Source organism: Choloepus didactylus, chromosome 16, assembly GCF_015220235.1.
Source record: "Choloepus didactylus isolate mChoDid1 chromosome 16, mChoDid1.pri, whole genome shotgun sequence".
In the NCBI taxonomy this organism is placed as follows: Eukaryota; Metazoa; Chordata; class Mammalia; order Pilosa; family Megalonychidae; genus Choloepus; species Choloepus didactylus.
Window position 1 is genome coordinate 56,586,269 of NC_051322.1, and position 13,958 is coordinate 56,600,226.

Sequence of the window (13,958 nt, forward strand, 5' to 3'; positions counted from 1 at the left end):
ACAAATATAAAAATGTTCTTGCATGAACTAGAACAAATGTACATGACTATCACAAGGAGTTTATAATAGAGTGGCACATGGGGCAAAACTCACCTATTGTAAACTATGGCCTATAGTTAACAGTAATATTTTAATATTCTTTCATCAATAGTAACAAATGTACCACACCAATCCTAGGAGTCAATAATAGGGAGGATTAAGGGGTATGGGATTTTTTGGAGTTGTTCTTTTGAGTAATGAAAATGTTCTAAAATTGATTGTGGTGATGAATGCTCAACTATGTAAATATTGTGAGTCATTAACTGGATACTTTGGATGGACTGATGGTGTGTGAATATATCTCAATAAAACCACTAAAAAAATTTTATCAGTTCCTTATAGAAAATATGGAGAAATCAAAAAAATAAGGTAAAAACCTCACCCTTGGTCCTACCACTCAAAGACCACCATTTTCTTTATATATATTTGCATACATTTTAATTTATTACATATAATCATAGGTTTCTCTTACTCATTCTTTTTTTTATCTTTTACTCACTCTTACATGTATATATGGTTGTGTCACTCTTACTTGCTCAATTAGACTGTAAATGTCTTACATCCAGGAATCCTGGTCTTATTTCCTTCACAATCTCCCACAACACCTTGGACAGTCTATAGGGACTTGGCTTACTTGGGTGATTGATTCATCAGTGCAATTTTCTCAACAAGTTTCAGTTTTTACAACTAAGGAATCTGCAAGCTATTAATAGCGAAGAAAAGAAAAAAATCTCACAGGCACAAACAAGTCCTACTTAAGGGCATTTTCTTCCCTTTTAGAACAAATAGTCACCATACCCATTTCAAATTGCTTAGTTTTGCTATTGGAGTTAGGGGTGGGAGAAGGGTTGCTGAGGCATTAACTGCATGAATAAGCTGAGCGTCTTCTCCACCATTAACTTCAGCGACAGAGCTCACCTCTTTTGAAAACAGTCTTTTGTTTTTAAAGTGCTTCAAACATTTGACAGGTTCTTCCATTGAATGATAAAAAACAGATCTGTCTCTATCTTCCACTTCTTGATTTACGTTCTGCCCCTTATGCCACATAGAACAAGGCTAACCCTTCTCCCACACACCAGCCTTTCAGAAAGGTCCTTTTCCATTTCACAGCCTGCAACTCTTCATCACGTGACATGGGCCATCACAGTCTCTCCCCCTTTCTGAATAAAATCCGCATGAGGAATTACATGGACAGTGTGGAATGAAATGGCAGACCTGATTTTAGACATGAAAAAGAACTCAAGAAGACAGTTCAAGGAATCTTAAGGCCACTTCACACTCTCGAGCCATATTGAACTTACCAACCACTGAAACTTCAGGCCTTTATCTACCTCCTGCTGCTAAGCCACAGCTCGCTTATCATATACTTAAACGGTGATGTTTGTTTCCCTTCAGCTACAGGGCTGCATACTTATCCCTAACATAATTTTGTCTGCTTGGACTTGGCCATCATTCCAGACTGTGGAGGCCCTTTTGTGTCCTAAACTTGTCATGCAGGCATTGCCTTTCCTCCTTTGTGTCACCTGATAATTGGGTAGGCAGACCTTCCATATTTTCACCCACATCAAAAATGTTGAACAAGATGGAGCCAAGGATAAAGTCCTGAGGCATGAAAACAGGTTCCTCATTCTAGACCAATATTCATCCATTTCCTCTACATTCCTTTGGAAATGGTCATTTGACCAGATATAATCCACACACCCAGGTTTTAATTCTTCCTCTTGTCTATAAATATGACATAAGAGATTTTCATATTGATGTGTTTTACTGATACATCACATTCATATTTCTGCCAAAGAAGGAAGAGGACAACCTTCCTTTTCATGCTTAGTTTTTCCTAACGAACCCATAATAATTCCCAGTAATTATCTTTTCCTTGGTATACAAAAGCCATCCCTATTATACCACCACTCCACAGAACTTTTATTGCTACAAGAGAAAGAGCACTTTGATTTCTTCAGATATATACACAAGGAAAGATGGTGTGACAATAATCTTACAATGTCAAAGGGAGATTTTAGCAAAATCACAAAAGTAGGGTCAGATATTGTTTTGGCTATAATTATTGAGTTTTAAAAACACTTTATTTTTTTAAAAAAATCTAATTGGTATAAGTTATTCACCAAAGCATTCCAGGGACAATTTGTTAGCTGGAATTATTTATTACGCTTCCTGAAAATTTTTGCTCAGGCTCCTACCCTGCTATTTTATACCAATTTCATAAATGTCATTGAAAAGAGATGTGAGTCAACCTTACCTCCAGTCAGTGGGTCACAACTGCTCAACTGGCCATTGCTGTTACAATTGCATGGCTGGCAGCTACCTCCAAATTTCTGGGGATTCCCAAAATATCCTGGTGCACACCTATACAAAATATAGAAAAAGGAGAACACTCAAATAACTCCTCATTCATTCCACCTAATTTTCTCAACATCTAGGTCCCTGCTAGGAATACTGTTAACCTATGGGCGGAAGGCTGGCACTGATTTGCTACATAGTGTCTCAATACACAGATATTTACCCCCTGAATGAGAGAGGTAGGAGCAGGCAGATATTGCTCCCTTCCTCCTTGACACCTAGGACTACAGTCTTTAAGTCTCCTCAAGAGCTGAACGGCAGATGAAGAAAACACACACGAGTATTTTGACTGATATGGAAATCAGAGATGGCTGAATTTTCAAGAGCTATGTTCCTGAAAATATCACACAATGAAAATATTGCTCAATTTATGACAACTTTCCTCATAGGAGTAAATTTAAAGTAAGATTCATGTAAGTTCAAATTGTGCATGAAAGGGAACTTTATTAATATTTCCTATTTCAAGTGTCCATAGTTCAAATTTGCATTAATTGCTGCAGTGCTGTATGTAACAGGCTTAAACAATTGAGAGCAGTTACAACCACTGCCCTTTGCCAAGAAACTTTTTTATTCTAGATAATGTAAATGTTAATGATGAGGACTCAGTTCCTCATTTGCAAGTTTTTAAAGATCGTATTTCCTTGATTCTCAGTTTACCTTTAAAAAAAAGTTATTGTTTCTAGAAGTAGGATGTTAATTTAAAATGTTTCTGTCCAATGGTGAAGTTCTACCCCTCCCCCCAACTGTCATCAAATTGATGCTGCTGAGTCTTACATCACCAATGGAGCAGACAGAATCAAGAAAATACGTTATTTGACTCTTTTCTTCAAATTTAAGCTTTAGATCAAAGAACCGTTAGGCAATTCAAATATGCTTTACCAATGGATACACTGGTGATACAGTACAAAGTACACTGGTTTGGGGTCAGGAAGTTCTCAGTTGGATCCCTGCCTCCCCCATTTACTACTTGTGTGATCTTGGGCTAGTGTCTTAACCCTCTGAGCTTCATTTTCTTTATCAGCTTCTTGAAGGTAAGGATTTGGGGGCTGTTTGCTCACTGATATATTCCCTAGCACCCAGGAGAGTGCCTGGCAGATAAGTATTTGCTGAATGAATGAAGAAATGAAGAGAGGAATGAATGAATGATCAGGCTAAGAATACCTATTTTGGTTGATAGATATGAGATATAGGATAATGTAAGATACGAGATGGGGGATACTGTGCTAGTAAACTACCTAGCACAATAGACACTCAATTAAAGGTAGTTATCATTATAAGACATGAAATATTCATTTTATATATATATGTGTATGTGTATAAATTGGTATCATTTGGAATTGTTCATTTCAGAAAGTAGGGAGGAAGCAGAATTATGTGTCCCCTAGTTATAGAGAAGGTAACTAGACTGAGGCGGCCGATCAAGGTCTACTAAGCAGGTTGGTGATGTACCAAGAATAGGGCTTTACTTACTTCATGTGATGGGCCTTCATGTGATGGGCTGCACCAAATCTAAACTTTCTATGTAACAGACGCATAATTACAAAGTACCTTATATTAAAGTCATATAAATATTCAGGAAGTTAGATTCCACTTCTTCCCTATTCTTACAAAGCATTAGTTACTTATCACAGGAATTAACTGGTTCTCTTATTCTCATTTTATGGTGGTGGCTAAACATAATGGACTGAAGTAAAACTTCCTGATGGCATTGGTGAAACTAAAGAAGAGCAGAGAAAACATCTGTCACTCGTGGCTCTGAGTGGCTGAGGGAGAAAAAGGCAATAAGAACATGGGATGAGCAGGGGGGCTCTTCCTAACCTCCTCCCCCAGACTGGCTGCTCCCTCTCTACCCAACTAGGCTCCCTGGACATATTCCTGCTTTGCACCCTGCACTGTCTCTGCGCTTATCATTGTGTAGTTAATGACTGGTGCCAGGTTTGATGGCTGGCACAGAGTGGGTACTCAACTAATGTTTAACAAGTGAAAAGTTTTGACATTAAAATGGCATTTACCTGGTGGCATTTTTCTAAACATTTATGAGACAATGGTTTGCTTTCTTAAGACTCCAAATGTAACAAACAAGCTGAGAGAACTGTTAATTAAGAATTGCTCTTTTCAGATCAGCTGCCTGCCAAATGGATGTCTCATCAAGCCTGTGGCTGTTTTCTGCTTCCTTCTTTCTGAAGAATCATAAGGAGAATCAAATGAGGAAGCTTTCACAGGTGTGAGTCTTGTAACACTAAAGAAAAAAATCTGTGCCTGGAATACCTTCCCAACCTCGATTTCCAATCCACCATCATCCTTCCTGTCTCACCAGAGCTTCCTTTCCTCATCCTTCGAGGCTGGTTGGATGTCCCTCCTATTGCAGCCAGCACAGCCCTGTTATGTTCTTTCTTGCTGTTTTAGCTGCTTGTTTTTATGACTATTACTAGATGGTAAAACCCTTGAGGTTAAAGACTGTGCTGTGTTTGCTATTAGGTCTCTCATGCTTTAGCATAGTGCCAGGCACGTAGGATCTCCATACATTTTTCACTGAAAGTAAGAATGAATAATAGAAGTAAGTATGCGTGATTTTCCTTTGCTGAAATGAAAAGTGGAAAACAGAAGAACCTTAAACGGCTCTCCTTTACCATAGGACAGAATCCACCATCTGCATGCACCCTGCATCTGCCAGTCCCCCGGGCTTTCCTGCATTGCTTTCTTCCAACTGGCCTGCTTTCCACCTCCACATGCCAGCAAGACTGGGTTCCAGTCGCCCCTTAGACCTACCAAAGTCCCACCTTGGCCCTAAACATTTCAGATCATCCCAGTCTCGAGTGGCCGTACCTTACTATGAAATCTAGTCAAATGACTTTTTTTCTGTTTTGCCATTTGGTAAGATTCTTCTAAAGTTTATTTAAAAAATAAATATGCCATAATTGTACCTAAGAGTCTCCCCCTGAGTACCTCTTTGTTGCTCAGATGTGGCCTTCTCTCTCTTGATAAGCCACCTTGAGCAGGTGAACTCACTGCCCTCCCCACTACGTTGGGGCCTGACTCCCAGGGGTGTAAAACTCCCTGGCAACGCAGGATATGACTCCTGGGGATGAATCTGGACCCAACATAGTGGGATTGAGAACATCATCTTGACCAAAAGGAGGATGTGAAATGAAACAAAATAAAGTTTCAGTGGCTGAGAGATTCCAAATGGAGTTGAGAGGTCACTCGGGTGGGCACTCTTAAGCACTATATAGATAACAATTTTTAGGTTTTAATGTACTAGAATAGCTAGAAATAAATACCTGAAACTATCAATCTCCAACCCAGTAGCCTGGACTCTTGAAGATGATTATATAACAATGTAGCTTACAAGGGGTGACAGTGTGATTGTGAAAACCTTGTGGATAGCACTCCCTTTATCTAGTGTATGGATGCATGAGTAGAAAAATGGGGACAAAAACTAAATGAAAAATAGGGTGGGATGGGGGGGATAATTTGAGTGTTCTTTTCTACTTTTATTTTTTTATTCTTATTCTGATTCTTTCTGATGTAGGGAAATTGTTCAAAAATAAGGCATAACTATATGATGGTACTGTGAACAGCTGATTGTACACCATGGATGATTTTATGGTATGTGATTATATTTCAATAAAACTGAATTTAATTAAAAAAATAAATATGCCAGAATGATGAAGGAGAAAGTTTAAATAAAGGTAATGAGAGGAGACTTTAATATTTGTCCAATGAAATATTAAAAGGCATAATTTCAGAAATGATACAGAACTGATACTGTCATGGGAACCAAATAAAATTTGCAGAAGCAAATCCAAGTATATATATAGAAGTTTTGTATATATACATTTAAGTTTAGTGATGTCAACTAAATGTTCTTGGCAAGAGAGAGAGTGATCATGAGAGTGTCAGAGTGGGAGATTAAGAGAAGAAAAAACAGATGCAGCCTCTGTCCCCCTTTCACTCAGTGAGGAGGCAGCCTGGGTGAGCGGGGCATGAAGCACGAGACTTGGCTCTTCCTCTGCTGGTTTTGTGCCCTCAGGCCTCTCTTAGAGTGAGCAACTCCCCTGTTGAGTATGGTTCTGCGGTGTAACCAAATAACATGGGTATTTCACACAACATGACCTCTGGAATAGTGGAGTATTCAAGATTGTCTGAACTTGGGTCAGTTTTTGCCTTACATATTGACCTCAAATCTATCTGCCAGGAGAGATGCAACACCACCAAAAGGCTGGGTTCCCAAAATAAATATCTGATTTTGTAAGAAATAAGGCCATTAAAATACTGAAAGCAAACATGCTTGAACATTTAATTTAATCTAAACAAGGTACTGATGGCTGACAATTTAAAGGATAAAAGAATAAACACAACAATAGTAAAACTTAACTGTTGGAGATCTAGAATTTCTAAAAACAAATTGAAAAAGAAAATAAACTGAGAAGAATATTTACAACATGTATTACGAAGGGGTAATTCCTTCTATATACAAAGAATGAAAAAAAAATCCAACCTGATTATGAAACAAATGTAAAACTTATTTTAAAAATCTGATTATTAAATGTAAATTAAAATGAGATGCCATTTATTCCCTATCAAATTGGCAAATATTTTAAAAATTGATCATTTTTAGAATCCATTGATGATAGACAGTGGCTCCTTTTCACTGCTGGCAGGAATGTAAATGGATACAACTTTTCTGGAAGGCAGTTTGACAAACAGCAAAAGCCTGAAAATGTTCCTAGCCTTTGACCCAGAAGATCCAATTCTACAATTAAGTCTCAAGGGTTTATGTGCAGAAATATTTAGCTGTAATGATTTATTTCAGTGTTGTTTTAAATGAAGAACAGTAAAACAATCTCAAAGACCAATAGTAGAGATTATGGAGCCTCAATGGAAATGTTTTGGTCACTGAGATGATATCAATGAATACTGGTTGATGTGGAAAACTATAATGAACATACTAGCAAATGGGAAAACAAGTCAAAACAGGAAGTAAAACAGGAATCTACTTATGTTGAAAAAATGTTTCTGCACATAGAAATGAGCTGTAAGAATATACAGCATGCTTTGAACAGGTAAATGATTAGGAACAGAACTGTACTTGTGTGGGTAAGAGTACAGAGGGTTATATTGTACGTGGCGGACCTTGTTTCTCTGCTCACCTATATTATATCATTGCATAATAAATACGTATTGATTTTATGATAAAGTTACTTTAAATTTAAAAATATGTTGTCCATCTGATTTATTTCGCTCTTATGGAACTCTTCCTTAAGCTGTTAAGTTTTCTGAGTCTTCCCAGCTAGGCTCTTTAAGTACCTTTTATGTCCTTCACAGTACTCAGCTGAGTGTCTCAGGCTTAGCAGCTAATCACAAAAATTTGTTTGTGAGTAACTAAAGCTTGGATCTGCGGTCTGTTATAGTTAAGTACACACTTTCCATTCCACAACATTCACTCTTTTGTTTCACAAACATCCACTGAACAGGTGTTATGTGACCAGTTCCATGCCTGCACCACTAGGGATTCAGAAATGACTATGATACAGAATTTGCTCTTAAAATGTTCACAGTAAGTGCTGGAATCTATAGGTGTGTGTGTGTGAATGTGTTTGTGTGTAGGGCTGTATGTGTGTGTACAGGTATGTAGAGATGTGCGTATGTGGGTATAGAGTATGTAGGGTATATGTGGAGGGCAGGGGTGTAGAGGAGTAGGGGGCATGTAGAGACGTGTGTTGGGTATAGGTATGTAGGGGTGTGCATATGTGGGAGGTACACAGGCATATGTGGGGGTGGGAGTATCGGAATGGGGTGGTTAGGGATCCCCTATCATGTAGAGATGTGGAAGGGGGTGACTATGTATGGGGGCATATAAGGCTACGTCGGTATGGGTATGTGGTGTGCCTCATCTCAAATTTCCAAAAACACATACAAGGCAAGAAAGAGAAGGAAGTTAAAGATTTATTAAGTGAGCAGTCCTGTATTTTTCCCAAGAGACCTTTTCCAGCCCTCAGTAAAACTCATGGTCCCACCCCTAGCTCTGAGCCATGAGGCAGCAGAGCCCCACCCAAGACCAGAAGCCTCAGCAGCTTCCCACAGAGCCCCTCTCCCCCGCACCTGTGGGGTAGGAAGAAGGGGAGCAACCCACCTTTCACACTGAGTTCCTGTGTATCCAGGTCTGCAGGAGCACCTCACGTCCCCCCCATTCACAACACAGCCGAAAGCAAAACTTGAAGGAAAACAGAAAAAGGCTCCAGTGAAAACACTAATCAATAGGTTATGCTCATTATTGTTGTCACATAGAACTGACTTGCAGTAAGTGAAAATGAAAACCAAGACTCTGGCTAGTTTTTGTGTGAAGAAAACTTTACCTATCAATATAGGTAGAAAAAATGATGAATTATTTCAGCTGGCTTTGGGCAAATTGTGGTGAATAAGGCCTGAGAGCATTTATTTTATTTTATTTTTGGCTTGAGAGAAACACATTCCTTTCCTTAAGACAGAGCAAAGTAACTCTTTGGAAGAGATGATTACAACAGCATTCTTCCAGGAATAACAAGCAAGGAATAAAACAAGTCTAGGCAGAAAAAGAACCAGAGCTCTGCTGGTTCTTTTTTTTCTTTTCTTTTCCCTTTTTTTATTTTTTCCTCTCTCTCTCCCTTTTTTTTTTTTTTTTTTTTACATTTTTCTCCTTGTTTATTCTAGTTCTTTTATATTGGGCACTTCGCCTTCTGGGAAGAAAAGGTGGTGGTGAGGCCAAACGCCCGAGGCACGGGGCGTGCTTGCTTACCAGGGACTTCTAAGGGCGAAGTCATCATGACTGTCCTGAGTATGAAAGTGGTGCGATTTCATCCCCCCTCAATTAGCTCTAAAGGCTCTCTGAGACAAGGCCTTTTTTTCTTCAAACAAAGAGACTATGAAAAGGCCTGTTGCCTTATGAAATGTCTCCATCTGCCCATTGAGTATTACACTCACATGAATCTGAGGGGGATATAACTCCATTTATCACTTCACTAGGAAGAGAATTCTGATTTGGGAAACCTCTCTTGGCCTATTAGATGGAAACAGAGTTAAGCCTCTAAAGGGAGGGTTAGAAATTTGTCAGCAGTATTAATATTGCCAGAAGGAGAATGAGATAAGATAGGCAGGGTTTTATCTATAAATCAGAGGAGCTCTGTGTTACTTCAACTGCCTGGCAGCTGAGCAGGCTCTCCTTGGTGATAACAGTATGCTTTACAACCAAGGCTGAAAAGCTTTTTTCAAACACACCTGTGGAAATCTTGTTGCTTTCTACCCTCTCTAGCTGCTGTTCAAACAAGTCTGGGCAAGTGTCTATGATAGATCCCTTTCCAAATAAAGACACAGGACTGGGCAGGCTTAAAGAGTATCAAATACACAGATAACAAAGCAGGGTGAATATTTCAAATATATATGTATATCTCCAGAAATGCCACACCATGCTTGGGCATGTGACTACTGGTAATTTTAAGCTGTGGCCAATTTTTCTCTGATAGATGGCTGATATAAATCAGCCTTAGTGGTACACACTCGTTTCTGAGCCTGTGCATTGTGGATACTTACCAGTATCTTCCTGATTGCCAAGCCAACTCTTGCTTCACTCAGTTATTTGTTACATTTTGTTTGGACTTCACAGTGACCATGGATGATGAGCAAGAATATTACAAGGCACCAAATCAAAATAGAACATGGATTACCATGGAAAGAAAATGGTGGCTTTCTACCTACATAGTCAGCTACAACGGAGCCTGAATGAGGCTCAGATCATGTCACTCTGGGGCTCACTCTTTTTCTCCAGCCACTCGGCCTTCTTACTGCCCCACGAACATGCCAACACAGCAGCCTTCCACCTCTTTGCCTTACTACATCCCATCATTCAAGCCACTGTGCAACACAACTGCAGAAAACCTTCCTTGACTACCATCTATAAGAAGCCACTCATTCACCATCAGTTATATGTTAATATGCTGCATAGCACTCATCTCTATCTGAAATTATGCTTCTTTATTTATTTGTGTATGTGCTTACTGAATGTGACTGCTCACCACCACCACTCCAGGTAAAATCCCATGAGATCAGAGACGTTGCCAGTCTTTCTTACTTCAGTTTCCCTAGCATCTAGCAAGGGCTGAGTCCTGGCCCTGTGATGGGTTCTCAATAAATAACTGGTTAACCACTGAGTGAATAGCAAAAGAAAAGAGAAAAAGAAAAAGCCCAGAAGACTACACCTTGGAAAGACTGTTATTGTTTGATTTTTTGCATTTTTGTTTGTTCTTCTTTTAATATAAGAGCTTTATTGCTATATAATTCACACACCATACAATGAACCCACTTAAAGTGTACAAATCAATGTTTCTTAATAAATTCACAGAACTGAGCAACCATCACTACAATCAATTTTAGAACATTTTCACCACCACAAAAAAAAAACTCCAAACCCATTAGCAGTCACTCCTCATTCCCACCCCACCCCTCCGACTTCCCCAGTCCTAGGCAGCCACTAAGCTACTTTCTGTCACTATGGATTATTTTCAAGCTTCTACAGTACCTGTTTGTATGAGGACACGGGCAGACCCTACAGGATCCGTGGACGGCATTGCCATGGTAACCCTCTTTACAGCGCTCACAGTGTTCCCCAGCAGTGTTATGCTGACAATTCTTGGGACAAAACCAACAGTATAATTAATAGCAGTCTATTATATTTACCACTTCTGAGTTAGTTGTCATCTTAATTTCTCAGTTACAACTCAAGTCTTTAGACTCTGTACGGTGATATCAGTTCCACTGACCACATGAATATTTTACTACAGAAATACTTTTCCTGCCTCTCCAGTTATTGTTTGTGCTAGAAAAAAGTTTAAATGCCATTCATTAGTTGGGACTAATTAGTTGGGAACTAGTGGAGAGAGACCAGCTGGGTTCAAATCCCACTCTAACATCTAGTAGCTACAGAATCTTGGGGAAGTTCCTTCACCTCAGAGCCTCGTTGCTTTTCACAAATCAATTTTATTGATGTGTGATTTATTTGAGTCTAATTTTCTTAAAATGTACAACTAGAATAATACCCACTTTCCATGGCTGTCAGGAGAATTTTGAAAACTAAAGTGTAACAGCCCTTGGCAAATATAGATTCCTTTCCCTCTTCCTCTTAGAATTGCGTCTATGAAAATAAATATCATTTTTCTTTATAATGCATATAACAATGATGTAATGAAGAGCAACAAAATGGAAATACGTTTTTAACATACAGAGTTTGCTAAAACTATAAAAGTTGCATACTATTGCAGAGAGCACTCAGACTTAATTCCAACGTTCCAGGGAAGCAAGAAATTAGTTTTTGCTAAGCTTTTGTTTATATAAATCCAATTACTTTTCAAGTCTAAGTCGATGGCTAATGAAAGTTGTTGTTTAGAGTAGAGCATTGAGATAATGCAACTTTGCAACTGAGCAGTCAGCTGAGATAAGCCTGGTGGATTGTGCAGAATTTGTTTTGTGGAATTTTTAGCCCAATATAACTTTCCTTGGCTTCATTCTACTAATAAAGACTGAAATGCAGAAAAAGAGCCAAGAAAACTCCCCTGCTGTAGGCATTTGACAATTAAGAGACACTTCGTATTAATCATAGAGCCTGGAATCAGCATAATTTTAAAAATTTGCTTATATATTTTACTTCTGTACGTAGAGGTGGTGCTTGAGTAGGAAACAGTAATAAACGTGAATTCTTAAACAATATCTGAAACTAGTTTGGGAGAAACAACATACAAATATATCACAATAAGGCATGGTGCTGTTGAGAATGAGAAAGACAGCCCTTCCATCATAAATGTCAGCAGTATATGTTTAGATTAAACAAATCAATCCCTCATGAACCCCTGAATAACAAAATTGTATAGTACCCTAAGATTCTAAAACATATATTTCCAGATATTAAAATTGTGCTATAACAACAAGGGGTTAGTTAGGACTTCAGAAAACTAGACTGGCCTTTGAAGAAGGATGCTTCTCACAAGTTAATATCTGATCTTTACCAGAAAGTTCACCCCTGTCCTGAATCCTTCCGGCTTCCCAAAATATCATCCCTCGTGCAATTTTCCCCTTCGGGTCCTGACTTGCACAGATCCACAAAGCAGTTCTCGGGCTGCTGGGGAGGCCCTGATGACACCCTTTGCCTTCACTTAGCTCAGCTGCCCTGACCCTGTCATAAAATATCCAGCTCTTTTGAAGTAACTATTTACTCTTCTGCTTTAGTTTTCTTTCCTTTTAAACTTCAAATTATAATTTCAAAGAAGAAACTGTGCCTGGATACATACATATTAGTCCTATGTCTACATAGTTCTGAGGCTGAAAATACTGGCAAAATAAGAATGTGAAGAAACAAGAATCGCTCTGAAGCCATTTGTATTCTACTAAAAACAGTCTGAGCACTGGTTGTCTGTGAGGGTTAGTGTTCTGAGCTACAGTGGGGTGAGGGGAGAGGATGGTGGCATGTGGCAGAACCTGTGTTATTTGATAAAGTCCTGTGAGAATTGCTGAAAGGTCTCTCCCTCCCAGTTGAGAACTGCTACCCTAGATGATATCTTTGTCAGTCCTGCAAACTTGAGGCATCTGCCTGTCAAGTTTCCTGGTGTTTTATTTTGAACCTCCAGGACTGAATTAATGACAGAGAAGCCCTCACTCATGCCCACAGCTTGTGCTCTCCTACTTCCACTTACCAGCAACCATCTACAGGGCACTAACCATATGCTAAACTATGCTTGGGGTAGGGATGCAGCGATGGGTCGGTACCCTGACTTGGGGGTGGATGTGGCCAGGAAGACACCTGCAATGTAATGAGTAACACATGATGACTAAGGTTCCCAGTGTCCCCTAGAAGCCAAGAGGAAAAGCCACCGGCCCTCCTGGCGCCTTGGGAAGGCCTCCTGGAGGTGATGCCGTCCGCATGAAGGATGGCAGGAGAGGAATGGGCTGTGGGGAGAACTGAGGGAAGGGTCTGCCAGGAACAGGGAACAGCACACAGAACCTCAGACTCTGGAAACAGCACAGTGACATGTGGGAATGTGAGGCAGCTAGTATCACCGGAGGGTGACGTCAAGGCGAGCAGGATGCAGCCGGACAGGCAGGCAGCCCAGGGAGCCCAGGCAGACCCCTGAAGCTGCTAAGAGTCGTGGGCTTCCATCTGTGAGCTTCAGCCACCACAGAAGGATTTTAAATGGGAGCCCTGGGTCAGCTGTGAATTTCAGATAAAACATTCTGGGGACAGTGGACACAATGGACAGAGGTGGTAGGAAATAAAAAGAAGGAAAATCAAAGACAGAGGATGGGAAGAAAAAGGGGAAGGGACGTGGGGACAGAGAGGAAGATGAGGCTACAGTGACAGAAAGGTAACCAAGACAGAAGGCAAGAGGAATGGGGTTGGGAGTGAGGAGGAAATAAGAAAAGAAGGTGGGGCAAGGGGAAGAGGGAGCAGCCCGGGCCTCAGCAGAGAACAGGGTGACAGCCCCGTCCCCGCCGTCCCTCTGGCTGGCGATGCCTGCAACAGGGGTCACCTGATACAG

General features: G+C 40.0%; 1 protein-coding gene across 3 annotated transcripts in view; it reads right to left on the reverse strand.

Annotated features, from left to right (window-relative positions):
* Nucleotides 1-13,958, reverse strand: part of LAMA3 (laminin subunit alpha 3) — a 289,773-nt gene that overhangs the window by 57,654 nt on the left and 218,161 nt on the right. For all 3 annotated transcript variants that reach the window (XM_037806378.1, XM_037806379.1, XM_037806380.1), the window contains 3 exons: nucleotides 10,952-11,061; nucleotides 8,534-8,614; nucleotides 2,297-2,403 (listed from right to left, as the gene is read on the reverse strand). In XM_037806378.1, coding sequence (XP_037662306.1) covers nucleotides 2,297-2,403; nucleotides 8,534-8,614; nucleotides 10,952-11,061 — 298 coding nt within the window. The remainder of the gene's footprint in view (nucleotides 1-2,296; nucleotides 2,404-8,533; nucleotides 8,615-10,951; nucleotides 11,062-13,958) is intronic.